Raw genomic sequence first — 19,030 nt, 5'->3', positions numbered from 1 at the left:
GTGTTAATTAGTTGTGCCACCTCTGATTTTCTGTTCACCCTGATGTAACGGCTTTAAACATTGGGTTTTCTTTCTTTTTATTCTCTTTTTTTCTGTACTCTTCCATTCTTTTCCTCCTTGTAGAAGGTAAGGCTTCCTCTTCCCCACTGCGTGATGTTCTAGCATGCAGCAAATAAGATTTCCATGCACTTGCATACTCTGTATGTGTGTGTTTGCAGTATATGTGTAAAACAGGACATGTGATTGTGCTGTAAGTCTCTGTAGAATGCTGCAGAATCTGTAGAATCAACATTCTGTATGTTGGTGTTCTGCAGTGTTTCATGATCGTCTCTTTCACGCACTGTCTGCTGCTGTCTCTCATCGAGTCTCACTTTGTTAACCTGTCTCTCTTTTTAATTTGTCTTGCCACTTGTTGTTGTCTTACTCCCTGTCTCTGTGAGATCCTTACACCATCTGTGCTGCTTTAAATGAATGCTGTTTTTCCTGATAAACCTGCAAACCTGTTTGCTCTTACGTGAACTACAGCAGCTGAGGTGTTCCACTTGTATGACTCCCTGTAGCTAGAATTTTATACATTATGCATATACCATTTATACAGAGTTATCATGTAATGCTCCAAATCTGTGCTCAGAAATATGTTTTTAGTCACAGAGAGTAATATTGTTTTCATTTGTGGTTTTCTGTTTAAACCTTTGGGGTTAGTAGTATTCTCACTGTTTTAACTTAGCTCTGGTTGTGTTCTCTCTTGGACCTGTGACTGGTCTCAGATCAGCCTCATGATTGAATAGTTGATGAGGTTTCCTGAGGACATAGAAACACCCTCGCATACACAGACACGCACACAGATAATGAAGGAGAATGCAAGTAAAAGCCATGTCCATGTTTTAATTTAAGGCCAGATACAGTACCACACTTTCACAGGCATCTTAACTGTTTGAAATGATATATCGATACAGTTTTCATTTAAAAGTGTTTTAAAATATACGAACAAGGCAATGGCAATGCTCTTAAGATTTTTGTTTAAATTAAAAAAAAAAAAAACTCCCCAAATCTTCATACTTGCACATAATAAATTAGCAAAATATTCTTATTTCATAGAAATTATTTAAAAACACATATGGCATGCATGATAACAAGTGCATTTTAAGCATAGTGTACATATACATACACATGGCATACATGTTAAATCTATGGCAGTTTAATTTAATTATTGCTGCATTATATATGCCAATATCCATAAGTTTTGACTTCATTTCTTGTTCATTTCCTAGCACACGTTACTCATTACTAATGGATAAACAGATGACTCTCATATATCCGTCATCATTGTAGCAGAATCGCATTGCTTATTCAGTGATCGGCTGTTCAAAGAGTCCTGTGATCACATCATAAATCTTTGATCGGTTGCCCTCTTCCGAATGTCACAGTGTTCATCTTGGTATTTTATAGATGTAGCCTGTGTGTGTGTGCGTGCGTGTGTGTGCGTGCGTGTGTGTGCGTGTGTGTGCGTATATGCAGGGGTGTTGCGCATCGGATTGGCTTCTAAAGCAAGACTCATGCTCATGAGTTCCTTAACTGCATTATCATCTTCCCTTTTTATAGTGTGTGATGTAATGTGCATGCTCGAGGCTGTGTTTAGTAAGCCGTGTGTGGTACTAATGCTTAAGGTATTGAACTTCGTCATTCTTGCAGTTCCTGAATGCAGCCTGAGTCTAAGCTGACTCCTAATAATCATGCAGGCAAACGGAAATGAGTCATCAGCTTACAATTAATGTGATCTCATCACTCTATGGGTTTGAACGCAGCTGTTATTGGATACATGGAAATAAGGCACAGGCGATGAAGGATTTCATTCTTGTTGAATGGAAACACATCTGTGTGACTTATACTTTATCACTTTACTTCAAAATTGGCAAGATTTGGCTGCATAATACAGCTCACAGTGTGGCTCATGGTGTTCTTTTTACAGACTGTGATTAATTCATAACCCGTTACCATCTGGTTTATAAATTCAAAATGATTTAGCACTGTGTTCATTTTGCACACTGAGCAAAAACCTAGCCTGCTATGGCTTGCTGGTGCTTCACACCTTACCATCTTTGTCACAAGTCTGACAACCCAAATTTGACTGCTTCCTGTGATGTTGCTAGACATCCCTAAGTGTGCTAATGGTTCAGACTGTTCCATGCGGTAGAGAGCCACAGAAACACAGGCAGAGGCAGTGAGCCAGACAAGCTTGAAATTTCCTCTAAATGTGTGAGTGAGTGCAATGAAGTGTGAAGTGATGATTATGTGACCCCCTTCACCTGTGTATATAAGTGCATATAAGTGTGTGTAGGTGTGGGCCCACAAAGTCCCACTCCTCCCTTTTTGTGAAACACATACAAACCACTTTATAATTTGTAATAATGACAACATTATCAACTGATAAAATAGTGAAATTTTATATCATTCTTTTCATGTTTGCCTTTCTTTCCTTCACTCTATCCCTCGTTCTTCTCTCGCTCTCTGAAGGACACAGAAGCGATGAAGAGATCGCTAGCACTGATTGAGTCGAAGATGAATCAGGCTAAAGCATGGCTCAAAGATCCTAATGGCCTACCAGGTAGCCTAGATTAGTCCTTGTAGATTACATACGCTCTTTATTTAAAACAGATCCACATTTCAATCTTTCTAGTAGCTTGAGTACAGACTGTAAGAAACTCTAATCAGTCAGTCAGTCTAATAAATGTATTGTTTTCTTCATATCATGGAGAACAGCATGTAGCCTATGTGTACATTGAGTCATGTGTGTGTTGTGTATGTGCATATGTGTAGGCACACCAGGTGAGCATGCTCTGCGTCAGATTCTGGACGAGGCCGGGAAAGTGGGAGAGCTGTGTGCTGGGAAGGAGAGGAGGGAGATCCTGGGAACCACAAAGACTTTGGGACAGATGACTGATCAGGTGTCGGACATGCGAGCCAGGTACAGGCCTTCACTGGACCCGAAGGAGAGCAAAACCTCAAATGAACGCCTACATTGTATTTACAATAAACATAATATATCTTTTGTATATCCCAGGTTTTGTAATTATATTTCAATAGATGGTGACATCTTTGGTTTTCCTATAGTCAGCCATTAGGCTGTGTATGTGAAGACTGTTATTGTCCAGAGTTTTACTAGATAGGGAGAGCCGATTGCTGATTGCAGAGGAATGGTGAAAGGAATGGTGTTTTTGAAGGCTGAGCCACAGAAAATGAAAACAATAGCCCTGAGATTATAAGCAAAGATCTGGCTTTGTTAGAGAGGCTGAACTGAAGTACATTAAAGCCTGAGCCCTGGCTAATCAGCCACTGACTCAGCCCACTGCCTCCACCCAGCGAAAGGTTAGGCCAAAAAAACAAGAAAAAGGCACTTCCCTGCACATTGTTTGTACCCACTTTAATTTTAGATCTGTAGTCAGAATTTGAGATTTCACTCTCGTATTAATGACATTATCAAACTCTTGATTATATGCTCATATTGAACATCCTTTAATCACGGATAGTACTTTTGTCTTTTCTCTTTACATCTATATGATGTAATGTAATGTAATGTACATTATTGGGTGTTAGCAGAAAAGGATGGGTTCCCTGGGGTCTGGTTCCTCTTAAGGTTTCTTCCTCGTGTTTTCTCAGGGAGTTTTTCTCTTGCCACTTTTGCCTCTGGCTTGCTCATTGGGGATTTCTATAAAGCTTCTTTGTGACCATGTCTATTTTTAAGAGTGCTGTACAAATAAGCCTCATTGGAAATTTCTATTTCCTTGTGTGTCTATTAGTTCATTGACAGTATATTTTGTATTATTGTGTATGTGGCATAAAATGTGTCTTATGTATTGGGATTTTGCAGAGGTCAGGGGCCTACTCCCATGGGTATGCAGAAGGCTCAGCAGGTGGGGCAGGGTTTGGACATCCTAGTGGGGAAAGTGCAGAATGCTGCTCGCAAATTGGAGGCCCTGAGCAATGCTAAGCAGGCTATTGCTAAGAGGATAGATGCTGCTCAGGTAAGATTGTTTACCAGTAACACACGGTTACACATTCATACACTTCTTGCGGTGCCATAGTGGTGCAGCGGGTAGCTTTGATACCTCACGGCTCCAGGGTTCCTGATTTGATCCTTACCTTATCTGTGTGGAGTTTTATGTGCTCTCTGTGTGTCCACATATGTTTCCTCCGGGTTCTCCAGTTTTCGCCCAGCTCCCAAAAATTAATTTTAAAAAATATTTAAAAAATTAATTATGGCTTCTATGACTTGCACGTATTCAGGAGATGTGAGACAGAAAGCAGGAGCAAAGATTTATATCTGACATCTCATATCAAAGGACAGAGAAACAGCATGAGTTCATAACTATGCACATGATTATATAACATTCTATGTGCTGAATAACAATATGACTAGAAAAATAGCATCAATATACAACAGTCTAAACGCAAACAAAGGGAATACAGGAAACCTGGTGAGATGTGTGACTTCAGATGAGTACTGATGCAGATATCTTTCTCAGATTAGTGTGTGTAACCTCCTGTTCAGTGAAAAAAAAATCACTATCCACTTCCTATTAAGTTCTTCAGATTTTATAAAGTGTTGTAGGTCAGGACATGCCGACGTCCCACAATATGGAGTTTAACAATCTGAGAAATTCACACACATGTACACTGATATATTTATTAACCATTTTCATGCATTTTATATCACAGTATCTGCTTCATATAACTTCATGCTAAGTTCTTATACAGTTTTTGTTCTTTCTTATTTTTGTCTGGTATTTTTGTTCAGAAGCCCTTAAAGTCTCTGCTTATGATTCATTTATTTTAAGCAGGTTTTCCATTAAATGGTATAAATTATTTAGTAATTATTTTGAAATGAACAGCAATAAATGTCTAAGTACAAGATTAAGCAATGATGCATCCTCGAGTTTCAAACGGTTTCATATAAAAAAAAACTGTTTTATTATGTCGTCATATGCTTTTTGAAATGTAATCATAATAGTGTACCTATTTCAGGCTTTTTTTAATCGTGGTGTACTGTCATACCTCCGCTAGATGTGAAGATGTACGGGTGGAGGGTTGATCCACCTTTTCTGTGAAGCTTGGTGTTGTGTGAGCACTCTGTGTTTGTGCAGAGCTGGCTGGCTGATCCTCATGGAGGTCCTGAAGGAGAGGAAAATATCAGAGCTCTGTTAGCTGAAGCCAAGCGCATCGCCGATCTGTGTGAGGACCCCAAAGAGAGAGACGACATTCTGCGCTCTGTTAGTGAGATCGCTGGCCTCACCGCCAAACTCGCTGAACTTCGCAGACAGTACGTCATCCAAAACCACTCAAAACATGAAAATGCTGAAAATTGATAATGATGCCAGTTAGTGATTTGCAAAATACTGTATATAGCCAAGTGACCTTGACGTGACCTTGATATAGTCAGTTTGTTTAATGTACAGTATATGTAGTATGTTTCTTTAATATAGGCTTGATATACACTCAGGTTATGTCACTTGAGTGATATCTTTAGGTCTTTTGTACTGGCAGCTTGAATTCCTGTTACTGTAATTATTTTAACATCATTTTATTAGTGGCCTTATATGTTTAATTATTGTGCCTTTTTACTCAGCAAATATCTATGTTTGATCACCTCTGATTCATCTTAACTATCTGATCTGAGCCATATTAATCTATTCCTCAGGGGTAAAGGTGACACTCCTGAAGCCAGACTGCTGGCCAAACAGATCGGCACTGCTCTACAGAACCTGCAGGCCAAGACCAACCGTGCCGTAGCCAACATGCGGCCAGCCAAGGCTGCTGTGACCCTGGAAGGCAAGATGGAGCAGGCTCAGCGCTGGATCAACAACCCCAATGTGGATGACCGTGGAGTGGGTGAGCTCTCTTACCAAAGCTCATAAATGAACGAGCGAATTATGAATGAATGAATTAACATCAGTCTGTAAATGGGGAAGGAACTCCTGGTTTCTGGGGGTTTCCTGGGGGTTTCCTCCAGGTACTTTCCTCCAGGTACTCTGGTTTTCTTCCCCAGTCCAAAGACTGCATTGTAGGCATTTCCAAATTGTCCATTGTGTGTGAATGTGTGTGCGATTGTGCCCTGTGATGGGTTGACTCCCTGTCTAGGGTGTCCCCCAACTTGTGCCTCATGCTTCCTGGGATGTGCCCCCAGGCTCCCCCACAGCTTGTGTAGGATAAGTGGTATGGAAAATGGATGGATGGATAGATGGATGGATGGGTCAAATGCAGCATAAGATTTTCTAATTTCCCAGTTAAAGCAGTGGTAAGACGAAACGCCAATAAAATTCATCCTATTCATTTCAGTAGCGGTCACACCCTAACTTTTCCTCACAGTTGCTGCACATCTGAAAAAAAGCTAATGTTACACCTACATTCTCTCTAAAATTGATGCTCTTTAGCATCAAGCCACCCCATCCACCAACATATGCTACGGTTTTCGTCATTTTCTTTCTGCCTGCTAGAACTGAACACACCATTACCTCTAACTTAATATAAATTGTAAAACTGGAGTTAATGGGAGAAAAAAAGTCACATGCAGAATGTGGTAGTTATATGATCACACTGAAGGAAACGTTATTTGATTGCTATTATTTACTAAAAAAATTCCAAAAAAATGGGTAAAAATCTAGTAGTAATGATTATTGTGAAATGAAATATTTAGCACATGCCTTTCTTTTCAACAGAGCTTGTTTTGGTATAATTGAATCAGGGCCATGTGAAGGCCATGTAAGCATGCTTTGGTATCTGTGTATCTAATGATGGGCCAGCTGTGCTATAATGAAAGAGACCACTCATTTGGGACTATTTACAAACCCTGAAGGACGACAAAGCTGTATCAAGTGACATATACATCTGTGTGTAACCAAGTCTGAGCGCTGCGTCTCTGGCCTTCTGTTGGCCAGCAAAATGAACAGATGGTAATGGATATTTATCTGTTCAGGTCTTGCTGTATGCATTTTATTGTTTACAATACTTCAAATCGTAAAATGCTGTCTTATGTCCAGTTTGCAGCAAATCACATTACCATATCAGCTCCTTAGCATGTAAACCTTGGAGTAATGTTTAACTTAACATGAACCAGGCACATAATCACTTTTAAATAAGTTTAAACATGTCCAGTCCACGATTTATGTTCTTATAGCATACTGTAAGACCAAGAATTTTACAATGGCTTATTAATTTCCCTAAATGCTGGTAATGAGAGATGTGGAAATTTACTTGTTAACAGGGAAGAAAATCCACCTAGGGCTGTTAACCATCTAAAAATACCAGCTGTAAACAGTAAAATTAGCGGGTTGCAGGGGTTTGAATGAAATCTGGTGAAATGTTTGTTAATGTATTTTTGCTTGTTGCCTGGCTTTGAGAGAAAAATGAATGGCAAGGTGATTGTCACAGATTTGACATCGGCTTATATTTCACTGTCTTTTTTTAAATTGCTGTTCCTGATTTCCATTTGACACACAGTATCCTCTCTACACTACACTGCCTTAGGTAGTTACTAAGTTAGTTGAAATAAATCCAGTGTTAATTGTCAGTGATGTTCATTGAAAGAGTGTAAGCCTGCTGGTGTGTTGCTATGGTTTATGTGAGCTAAAAGAATGAATTAGCTTTTGTTGTTACTTTCTTAATGATTTTTATCTTCGTAAAGCGTGTTACCGGGATAACTTGGTTAATTCTAAGTGGGCACGGCTTTAATTTCCCCCGTCTATATTTAAGCCTTTACATTTCAGAGACAGTGTTTTGGAATCTGATGTCTGCAACTCCTACTGAGCCTTGAAGTGTCTAATGTCCAACCCATATACCGACGCTGCATATTTCTGTCTGTCTCTTCCTGTCTGTATTCCTGTCTATCTCTGTCTCTCTGTCTGTCTGTCACTGTCTCCCTCTGCCTGTCTGTGTTTAGGTCAGGCTGCTATCCGTGGGCTGATAGCAGAAGGCCGCAGGCTGGCTAACTCTCTGCCAGGGCCATACAGGCAGGAGCTGCTGGCGAAGTGTGAGCGTGCGGAGCAGCTGATGCTGCAGCTGTGTGACCTGGCTGCTCGGGGAGAGGGAGAAAGTCCTCAGGGTCGTGCCGTAGCTGCTCAGCTCCTTGATGCTCTTAAAGTAAGCGGAACAAAGGCAGCAGCCCTTCAGTGAAAAGAAGCTGCTGTTACATGCACCACAAAACTATAAAATCTGCTGTGCAATACAGTAGCTGGTCATAATCTACAACAATACAGCAAAGCTGGTCAGAATACTGTGTATGAAAAGTCAGGAATCATATACATAGTTACAGTGGCTGAGAAAATGCGTAGAGCATATGTTGTAAATAATAAATACAAATTTCAGTATATGTAGTTTTATTCTTGTTGGTTCTTGAATTTTTGAACACCCTATACAACACTACAGTAAATCCGGTCACAATCTACAACACTACAGTAAATCCGGTCACAATCTACAGCTCTACAGTAAATCCGGTCACAATCCACAACACTACAGTAAATCCGGTCACAATTTACATTACAGTAAAGCTGGTCACAATCTACAACATTACAGTAAATCCGGTCACAATATACATTACAGTAAATCCGGTCACAATCTACAACATTACAGTAAATCCGGTCACAATCCACAACACTACAGTAAAGCTGGTCACAATCTACAGCACTACAGTAAAGCTGGTCACAATCCACAACACTACAGTAAAGCTAGTCACAATCTACAGCACTACAGTAAAGCTAGTCACAATCTACAACACTACAGTAAATCCGGTCACAATTTACATTACAGTAAATCCGGTCACAATCTACAACATTACAGTAAATCCGGTCACAATCCACAACACTACAGTAAAGCTGGTCACAATCTACAGCACTACAGTAAAGCTGGTCACAATCTACAACACTACAGTAAAGCTGGTCACAATCTACAGTACTACAGTAAAGCTGATCACAATCTACAACACTACAGTAAAGCTGGTCACAATCTACAGCACTACAGTAAATCTAGTCACAATCTACAGCACTACAGTAAAGCTGGTCACAATCTACAGCACTACAGTAAAGCTGGTCACAATCTACAGTACTACAGTAAAGCTGGTCACAATCTACAACACTACAGTAAAGCTGGTCACAATCTACAGCACTACAGTAAATCTAGTCACAATCTACAGCACTACAGTAAAGCTGGTCACAATCTACAGCACTACAGTAAAGCTGATCACAATCTACAGCACTACAGTAAAGCTAGTCACAATCTACAGCACTACAGTAAAGCTGATCACAATCTACAGCACTACAGTAAATCTAGTCACAATCTACAGCACTACAGTAAAGCTGGTCACAATCTACAGCACTACAGTAAATCCGGTCACAATCTACAGCACTACAGTAAAGCTGGTCACTAGTGGAGCACTCTGAATGCCTGATCAAGTCAAGTCAAGTGCTTTTATTGTCATTTTAACCATATACATACAGCTACTGTGGTACACAGTGAAATGAAACAACGTTCCTCCAGGACCATGATGCTACATAAAACAACATCTAATTCACTGCAGTACATTTTTATTTGTAGGGCACTTTTAACAATAGACATTGACAGAAAGCTGCTTTAGAGAAATCCGGATGTAGATTTAGATCTCTAATGAGCAAGCCTGAGGCAACAGTGGCAAGCAAAAACTCCTTGTGTGTGATTGAACAGCGCCATCTTCTGACACCTATTGACACTGTTATTACCTAATTATTTTTATAACCTAGTCGAATCTTTTAAACATTTGCTTTGAATATATATACATTGTATCATATTTAATACATTACTGATTTATTTAATTTCAAACATTATTCTGTTTTCAGGATTTGAAAGCGAAGATGCAGGAGGCAATGACTCAGGAGGTTTCCGATGTATTTAGTGATACTACGACTCCCATCAAGCTTCTGGCTGTGGCAGCTACAGCTCCACCCGAGGCCCCCAACCGGGACGAGGTGTGTGAAACACACATTAACTACATAGACCTATGACACTAAAGAGCTGACATTTTTTTAAATTATTGATCTATTACTCAATAGTGGACATTGGCTAGAAATTGACAAGGTACATAGCATACATAATGTTTCTCTTTCTTTCTTGCACAGGTCTTTGAAGAAAGAGCGTCTAACTTTGAGAACCATGCTAACAGACTGGGGGCCACAGCAGAGAAAGCTGCTGCTGTAGGGACAGCCAATAAGAGCACAGTGGAAGGGATCCATGCCACAGTGAAGTCAGCCAGGGAGTTAACACCTCAGGTATGTGATAGGGTCACCTCTGGAACAGTGTGTGTGTGTGTGTGTGTGTGTTTGTGTGTGTGCACATTACATTCTGCTCCTGCGTATATTGGCAAGAGTGACAGATTTGATATTTGACCACTGGCCAAGACAGAGACTCAGGATTTTGTACATAGCTGACCAAGTGTCTTAATGTAACTTGATTCATGTGTACAGACCCATTTATACACACAGTTGCTACACTCACTGGCCATTTTATCAGGTTAACCTAGCATATAAGTGCACACTGTAGGTGTCCTCAATGACTGTAGCCCATCTGTTGCCATCCACCCTGTCCATTAATGGAAAGGGATCAACACAGGACCAGAGATTATTTCTCAGCATTATGCTGATGCAAGTGTATTAGGCAACAAAAACTGTTGTAATTGTGGGTTATTTCTTACTAGTCTCTAATAATGGGTACTTTTTCTGATTGCAATTTTATTTGTATATGATGTTTAGTGTGAGACTGGACTTTTGAGACTTTGGACTTTTTTATTGTCCTGCACAGGTTACTTCTGCTGCACGTATTTTGCTCAAGAACCCTGGCAACCAGGCAGCGTATGAACATTTTGAAACCATGAAAAACCAGTGGATTGACAATATTGAAAAAATGACTGGTATGCAGAACATTTGCTTAGTTTACATATATAATGTACTACATTTTAATATACAGTACACTCTCTCTTAAAAATAATACTGAACTGTACTGTTCCTTGTGGCTGGGGTGGTACACTTATCTTTTGTATCTTTAATATGCATCTTTCACCTGGAAATCTGGATATAGTGTACCTTTCTAAGGTAATGATTAAAGATAGATAAATGGATTGCAATTTGTTTTTAGAGTAAAGCTTTAAAGGTACACGACATGGACCTTTCTAGGTAAAAGATAAATAGTAAAGGTATAAAAGATGTACCCTTGATGGTACCAACCCGGTGACAAGGAAACATACAGTTTACTGGCCCTTTTTTTGAGAGTCTATTAAAAAACATACTATTTTCTATGGTAGTACTATAAGTCTAATACATACTGTAATGTATAAACTGTATATTGTCGTAGGTAATAGTAGACTCTGCATAAATAGTATGTGACAGTACACTCTTAGAAATAAAGGTACCAAACCTTTCTTTGTCACTGGGGTTGTATCATCAAGTGTACATCTTCTGTACCTTTAGTATGGATCTCTCACCTGGAAACATGAAGATAGTAAACCTTAATTTAATAATTTTAATAATAAGATAATTTAATTTATATAGCAGTGTTGCCAGATGAAATTTCTTTGTACGTGTACACAATGACAATAAAGCTTCTTCTTCTTCTTCTTCTTCTTCTTCTTCTTCTACATTAAGGACCAGTCATGCATCTTTCAAGTTTACTCTAAAAGCTAATTAAAGGTACACAGCATGCACCTTCCCAAGTAAAAGATAATATTATTAAAAGTACAAAACATGTCTCCGTGGTGGTTCCACACCAGCAACAACGAAAAGTACAGTTTGGTACCTTTATTTCTGAGAGTGTATAATGGCTGGGCAATTTGACAATATAATAGCAAAATCCCGATGTCACAGTAAACTTTTCTGAGATATTGTGTATATCGTGATATCTTTTTATTAATATATTCGTGTTTTTTTTTAAATAATTTCAAACGGAACGGAAGTCACGGATGTTTTTACAGATTTTTTAAATTTTTCTCTTTTTCATTAACTAATATATATTTCTTATAAACAAAAAAAATGTAATATTAAAAAATTTTAAAAGATGTATTTTTGTAGACTTTATATAAAGTTTAAAAAACATCTTTGTTATGTAGTCCACCCCTTTAATGCACTACCCAGGAACTCCAGTAAGAGTTAGTTAAGTAAAATCACGTCCACTGTGTTGTATATTAAACTGCTTCCTTCTCCCCTGTGGCAGGTTTGGTAGATGAGGCTATTGACACTAAATCCCTCCTGGATGCCTCAGAAGAAGCCATCAAAAAAGACATTGATAAGTGCCGTGTGGCTATGGCGAACGTTCAGCCCCAGATGCTGGTAGCTGGAGCCACTAGCATTGCCAGGCGGGCTAACCGGATACTCCTGGTGGCTAAGAGAGAAGTGGAGAACTCTGAAGACCCTAAATTCAGAGAGATGGTGAAAGCAGCCTCAGACGAACTGAGCAAAACAATTTCGCCCATGGTTATGGATGCCAAGGCTGTAGCAGGAAACATCCAGAATCCAGGTGAAGAGGATTGGTCTTTCTTTACAAGCTTGAAGGAGCGTGTTTAATCTGCTTGTGGTTTCTAATTCAAATAAAATGCCCTGTTTCTCTTGAGCAGGCCTTCAAAAAAGCTTTCTGGACTCAGCGTACAGGATTCTGTCTGCTGTTGGGAAAGTCAGAGAAGCCTTCCAGCCTCAGGAGCCAGACTTCCCTCCTCCTCCTCCAGACCTGGATCAGCTGCATGTTAGCGCTGCAGCTTTGCCATGTCCTCTCCCTAGTTATTAACCTGGCATTGTTTTTCTGAATGTTGCAAAATGATATTTAACTCTAACAGCACTTCTGTCCTGTGTGTCAGGTAAATGATGAACAGGCTCCTCCTAAACCACCACTCCCAGAGGGAGAAGTTCCTCCCCCAAGACCTCCTCCTCCTGAGGAGAAAGACGAGGAGTTCCCTGAGCAGAAGGCTGGGGAGATGGTGAGCGAGCCGATGATGGTGGCCGCCAGGCAACTACACGATGAAGCCCGCAAGTGGTCTAGTAAGGTGAGCGCAACGTGTGTCATCTTAAAAGCACGCTTGTGGCTTCTGTTTGGTTTTAAACATTATCAAGTCCTGCTGTAAAATGTAGTTTGAGGAAACTTCAAAATGAAATGTTTAATGTTTACATTGTTTACAGTACTGCACATGTCAGAGAGTGATGTAGACATGTCTTGAATTTCACACTGATGCAGAGATACGCTTTTGGATCAAACGGAAGTCCTTATTTTATTTCTAATCCTGAAATTTGGAAAATCTTTCAGACGTTTCAAATTTCAGTGAAGACATGGAAACTGTCATCTACAAAAGGTGTTTGCATGCCTTTAATGAACATATTAATGTCTAACCTTTTGTTACTGTAATAACCATTTTATTTCCAGCTTTATGCCTTTTTTTATTTATCTTGTTTCCATATTTTATCCTCAGTGGACAAACGAAGAGGCCATTCTGTTGTTATTATTGTATGTGAGCTCACATTTCTACAAAAAAGAACTGATGTGCATGAATCATTACTAAGCAGTATAAAATCATTTGTTTACATGTGTACTTTGTTCAAACAACAAAGGCAAAGCGGAGTCACTATATTGGATATTATATTGGAATTCTGTTGGAGGTTAAACAATTTCATGAATGCTTCTGGACAAGTCTTACTCCCCAGGTGTAGAATTGGGTTTGTATTTGCATTTAATTTTGGCTGGTGGTGATGAAAAGACACTTTTGCTCCATGCCGCTACTTGGGTCAGTCTGCAGTGTAAAAGAAGACGTCCAATATCTGGTAGCTGGAGAAGATAAAAAAAAGGAGATGATGTTAATCTGTTAGCATGTTTTAGAGCAGTTGACCTCTTTTTTCTTATTTTAAATGGCATTTATTTCATTAATGTACAATACAGAATGTTTAAAATATAATTGTATTCAGTTTTCCTTAACTGTTTCATTTTTCCCCAAAAAAAAAAAAAGAAAGCGGAAGGACATACTTAATTGAATTCTTTTATTCTCTGGAAGTTCTGCATATAGCAACACAAAGTAGGGTTTTTGTACATGAAAATAGAAAACACTGTGTGCTTCAGCCTGATTTTAGAGCAATTTGTGTGCATTAACATTCCTGCTAGCTTATCCAACAGGACCACAATGCTGCCTCTGCCTTCCTGTCCCTAAACCCCATGTCTCCCTCTCTTCTCCTCCTTTCCTATTCAGTAGATCTCCATCCAGTGCCTCTCATACTAACTCTCTCCTCCTTTCTCCACACTGCTATCCCTCTTTCCCTCCTCCTCCTCCTCCTCCTCCTCCTCCTCTCCCGCCTCCTCCACTCCCCCAGCCTGAAGCGACAGACGAGCGTTTTGTGACCGCTGCGGCGGACGTAGATATAGACGATGAGGACGAGTTCACAGACAACGAGGACGATTACGAGCCTGAACTGCTCTTAATGCCCTCCAATCAGCCCGTTAACCAGCCCATTCTGGCTGCTGCCCAGTCCTTGCACCAGGAAGCTCGCAAGTGGTCCAGTAAGGTACTTGTGCTTCCGTGCCCTGAGGGGCTGCAGCATCTCTTCTGCATCCAGATGTGACTGTGGGAACATTGAAACCAGCTGCTGCTGCTGCATCACATTTGGGTCCAGTGTAATTTTATTGCTGCTCAGGTTGCCTATGACAGTTCTATGAATGGCGAGTTTGTTGTGCATTTCTTTGATAAACTGATACTGGCTTCACAAGTCCATCGCTGCAATTTTTTTTTTCTTGCTTGTCACGCCTCTGGACTGGTTTGACAGAGGAGCCGTTCACTCAGTCTGTGCTGTCAGTCACTCAGCTTTCGCCAACATGTGAAGCCAACGATGACAGTTTCCCAATGACTTCAGGGTCATACTGCAATGAAGTCATGATACCTGCCTGTTTTTTTCACTTGCTTTTATTCTAACCAACTAAATTAACATGGGAATTAACTCAACAAGGTCATCTGCACGTCTTGAACTCCTTCTTCAGTCATTAAAACGTTTGTTTTTGAAGACAAATGTTAGCATGAGTCTTTTTTTTTTGAGTCTCCAGCTGGGTATAGACTGATGTCCTTATCCTTTGTCATAAACTGTTATAAGGTTATGTATGTTTACTAGGGTTCTGTTACTAATTTCACATAAGGCATGATGCAAGAATGGAATTGCAATGGATGAATGTGTGATTAACCCTTTGGTCTGTCTAACCCTTTTGTGAACACAGCACTGCAGCATTAAGGTATACAATAAATTAAAAACACCATGCTATTCCACAGAATATTACCTTTGCAATTATGTGCAAAATATGTAACTTGATACATGATATGGTTTTAAATCTATCAGATTTTCCACTCGGGTAGCATGATCCATCCAGACTCGTGCCTTTTTTAGAAATCAGTTTTGCCTGGGTCTTGTTTCTCCTCAGGGTAATGATATTATTGCAGCAGCTAAGCGAATGGCCTTGCTGATGGCTGAGATGTCACGTCTGGTGCGTGGAGGCAGTGGCAACAAGCGCGCACTGATCCAATGCGCTAAAGACATCGCCAAGGCCTCTGATGAGGTCACACGGCTGGCTAAAGAGGTGGCTAAGCAGTGTACTGACAAACGCATTCGCACCAACCTACTGCAGGTCAGTATGGACACATCTCTTTAGCCTTGTCATCTAATTATAATAATCATTATTTATAGAGCACAGTGAAATTTTAAACTCAGAATAAAAAGTATTTTACTTATGAAAGATTACAAGGGGAACAAATGTAAATATAATAAGGCAGATTCATGAATTGATGAATTGATCATAAGTCTGTAAGCATTACTGCAAGCCATGAAAAGTAAATTTAATCAGATGAAAGACCTAAGAACTGTAGACCAAAATAAACAAGCTATACTGTTAACACTTTCTATGAAGCCTAACTCTTAAATCATTATTTCTCTTATAATTCTTTGTTGGTAATGATTTACCAGTGCTTTAAATGTTTATCATGTTTTTATAATTGTTAATAAATATTACAGTTGCTTTATAATTATTCCCAGATCATTATTAGTTATAAAATGTTGTGCAGTACAGCATATGATATTATAATTAATAGTGACCCATGCATTACAACATGATTAGAATTTATGAAGCAATTATTTATAGAGCTTTATGATCCAGTGTTAGAGTTTCTAAAAAGGCTTACAAGAAATGATTACCAAAGAATTATAAGCATAGTTATAATGATTTATGAATATGGACTTCATAGAAAGCGTTACCTACATGGATTTAACATCATAAATCCAGTAGAGTTTATGAGAAACATTTCCATTAAGCAAGCAATTCATTACAAGTCTGAATGTACGTTCTTGACAAACAAGCGTTTCAGCATTAAGAAGCAGTTGGCTTTGTTATTCCTCAGTCCCGTGTGTATTTACTGTGTGTGCTTTGCGGATCAGGTGTGTGAGCGGATCCCTACCATCAGCACTCAGCTGAAGATTCTGTCCACAGTGAAGGCCACCATGCTGGGACGCACTAACATCAGCGAGGAAGAATCAGAGCAGGTGAGGATGAAGCAGATATCGCTTTTTAAATATCCCTTCAGCTGCATTCAGTCAAAGTGATCATGTGATTGTGCTCCATGAAGGCTACTGAGATGCTGGTCCACAACGCACAGAACCTGATGCAGTCAGTGAAGGAGACGGTGAGAGAGGCCGAGGCAGCCTCCATTAAAATCCGTACGGACGCAGGCTTCACTCTCCGCTGGGTCAGAAAGACCCCCTGGTACCAGTAAAGCACCAGTTCCTTCCGTCATGTTCTTAGTCTTGCCTTTTAGAACACTAAGATCTAGTGGCCTAAGGGGGTGTGAAATTGAAAGGACACGTTACGCTGATGGACACTGATCATAAACGTTATGAGTTCGTGCCTCACTCTTTGCTTTGTGAAGGAATTATTTTATTTTTTTTGTGGTTATGGTTCTTAAGGTTTGCTCTTGTCCCTTTATCTCTCACTATGTTTAAAAAGTAGGACTATATAGGATGAAGATTTTTTAAATATATATTTTTGGTATGTTGGGTTTCCAGAATTGATCCAAATTTCAGGTATATATATATTTTTTGCATGAAGAGGTTTTTTTTCTATTTTGTATTGAAGGACTATGGGTCAACCTCATGAACAACTCTCTCATGAGGTCATAAGGTTTTCATATTGAGAGTGTATATATTTATATTTCTTAATGCTGTCTACACCTGATTATTAATTATACATTTCAGTCAATTAAAAGCGTAACTCGAGAACGTTTTTAGCTTTACTCACTTGGGCTGATTGTATGAGGTATTAATTCACCTTTTAATGAAGCTTTGTTTTTTAGCCTATATTTACAGAAAGAAGGATATGACTGATGTCGCAATGATTTTTTTTGCTGGTTGCCTCACATATTGACGCCAAAGATTCTGTTAGTTATAGTTATAGTTCTATAATAGCACTGTCTGATAAAATAAATATAACTTTAATGTATTTGAGCTTTATTGAACTTAAACTCTGGTTTGGATTATGTTTAAATAATGTCACCACTCAGTACTCACCACTTAAAAAAGCTTGTGTGTGTGTATATGTGTGCGTGCGTGCGTGTGTGTGTTTGTGTGCGTATTTGCTGACCACGGTAGGAAAAGTTTAGTCGTTGTGAAATCACCTCTTTATGGTCAGAATGTTAAGACGAATCTCTGAAGCACAATCCATGCAACAGTTGAACTGTTATTTCCGGTCAACATCAACGCCAGTCTTATATTGTAGAAGAATTGAAATGATCAGTACTCTTGACCTGGCTCTGTGTGGTTTTTGTGCCAATCTTTTGAACCTGACAGCACCAAGTACAAATTTCTGTTAAAAATGCTACATATATGCATAACTACCTCTACATTGACATTCTGAAAGGTGTAAATGTAGAGCTAGTAAAAAATTGCAGCATAATACACAGTACATCTGTTTGGACAAAGGTCCTTGAAAAGTTGTTCTTTACTTCTTAAGGAACTTCCTCTGTTTTCCTGCAGCTTGGACAAAAATGTAAAAGCCAGGCCTGTTAACTGTCAAGTAAACTGTCAAATAATAACTCTTTCATGCAACTGTTCAAGATATACTACATGCAAATTTATTAACATAGTCCCTAAAACCAGGATCAATTTTTTTTCACTCAGGGAGTTGTTTATTATCACCTGAAAGAAATGTAATCAAATGTACATTGTGGAAACAAGAACATTTGCTGCTTTTATCAAAATGAAAGATTTATTTCCAGTAGCAAGACATTTCAACAATGATCATTAAATCAATGATGACGCCTCTGTTAGCAATGTTATAGGAAAATAATTAACAATGGGGTTAACCAACCGCCAAAGTTGATTATTTTCCTATAACAGCATTCCCCAAAATGTTTTGTTCCTCTTATACCACAGCAATTTGCTAACAATACATATGTTTCATTAATTAATTATTGAAACATACTTTTTATACATTTATAGTTACATTAGATGTTGTGGAACATGCACAAGACAAGTTCGTTCCTATTATCACATATAACAGCTATAAATGTTATAGCTTGCCTTTTTTCTTTCTCTCGAAGAAGACAAAAAATACCCCACAACTTGTCATGTTATTGAGAAACCGAAAAGCACAACGTCCTCTCTCCTGAAGACTCTGCTATTGCAGAAAACTTACTGCTACAAAGCCCCCAAGACTCCTTCCATAAACGTACAAAAATAAACATCTCCTTACAGAAAGCTTCAAAATATCAACAATTATGTTTTTTAATCAGCTTATTATTAGGCTTAGATTATGTGGCGCATCCTTCTAAATGAGCTGTTGCTATAGAAACAATAATGTTAAAGGAGCACAGTAATAGAAACTTGTGCTTTGCCTTGCAGACGGCACTACTGTCAGAGCTGCTGTTATAGAAAGTGACACCTTCTGATCAACCGGCGCTGTGGTAGAATTAGTGTCATGTTATCAAAGTTACAAATGCTACACTTTGCTTACATAGCTG

The 19,030-nt window shown here is 39.1% G+C and overlaps 1 protein-coding gene across 5 annotated transcripts in view; it reads left to right on the top strand.

The window, feature by feature from the left end:
* vcla (vinculin a) overlaps window positions 1-18,626 on the top strand; it is a 41,740-nt gene extending 23,114 nt beyond the window's left edge. Inside the window, exons 7-22 of one of the 5 annotated variants that reach the window (XM_026934664.3) lie at window positions 2,515-2,605; window positions 2,818-2,965; window positions 3,869-4,022; window positions 5,142-5,317; window positions 5,696-5,886; window positions 7,934-8,133; window positions 9,861-9,989; window positions 10,140-10,289; window positions 10,819-10,927; window positions 12,223-12,525; window positions 12,623-12,747; window positions 12,860-13,045; window positions 14,355-14,546; window positions 15,448-15,651; window positions 16,455-16,559; window positions 16,643-18,626. In XM_026934664.3, the coding sequence (XP_026790465.3) occupies window positions 2,515-2,605; window positions 2,818-2,965; window positions 3,869-4,022; window positions 5,142-5,317; window positions 5,696-5,886; window positions 7,934-8,133; window positions 9,861-9,989; window positions 10,140-10,289; window positions 10,819-10,927; window positions 12,223-12,525; window positions 12,623-12,747; window positions 12,860-13,045; window positions 14,355-14,546; window positions 15,448-15,651; window positions 16,455-16,559; window positions 16,643-16,789 (2,610 nt within the window). In that variant the 3' untranslated portion in view covers window positions 16,790-18,626. The other 4 variants (XM_026934656.3, XM_026934678.3, XM_026934672.3 and 1 more) reach the window with 4 other exon arrangements.
* The last annotated feature ends 404 nt before the right edge of the window (window positions 18,627-19,030 follow it).

The sequence above is a fragment of the Pangasianodon hypophthalmus genome, chromosome 3 (genome assembly GCF_027358585.1).
Source record: "Pangasianodon hypophthalmus isolate fPanHyp1 chromosome 3, fPanHyp1.pri, whole genome shotgun sequence".
In the NCBI taxonomy this organism is placed as follows: Eukaryota; Metazoa; Chordata; class Actinopteri; order Siluriformes; family Pangasiidae; genus Pangasianodon; species Pangasianodon hypophthalmus.
Note: the sequence above shows the minus strand (reverse complement) of the source record. Positions and strands in the feature narration are given on the sequence as shown.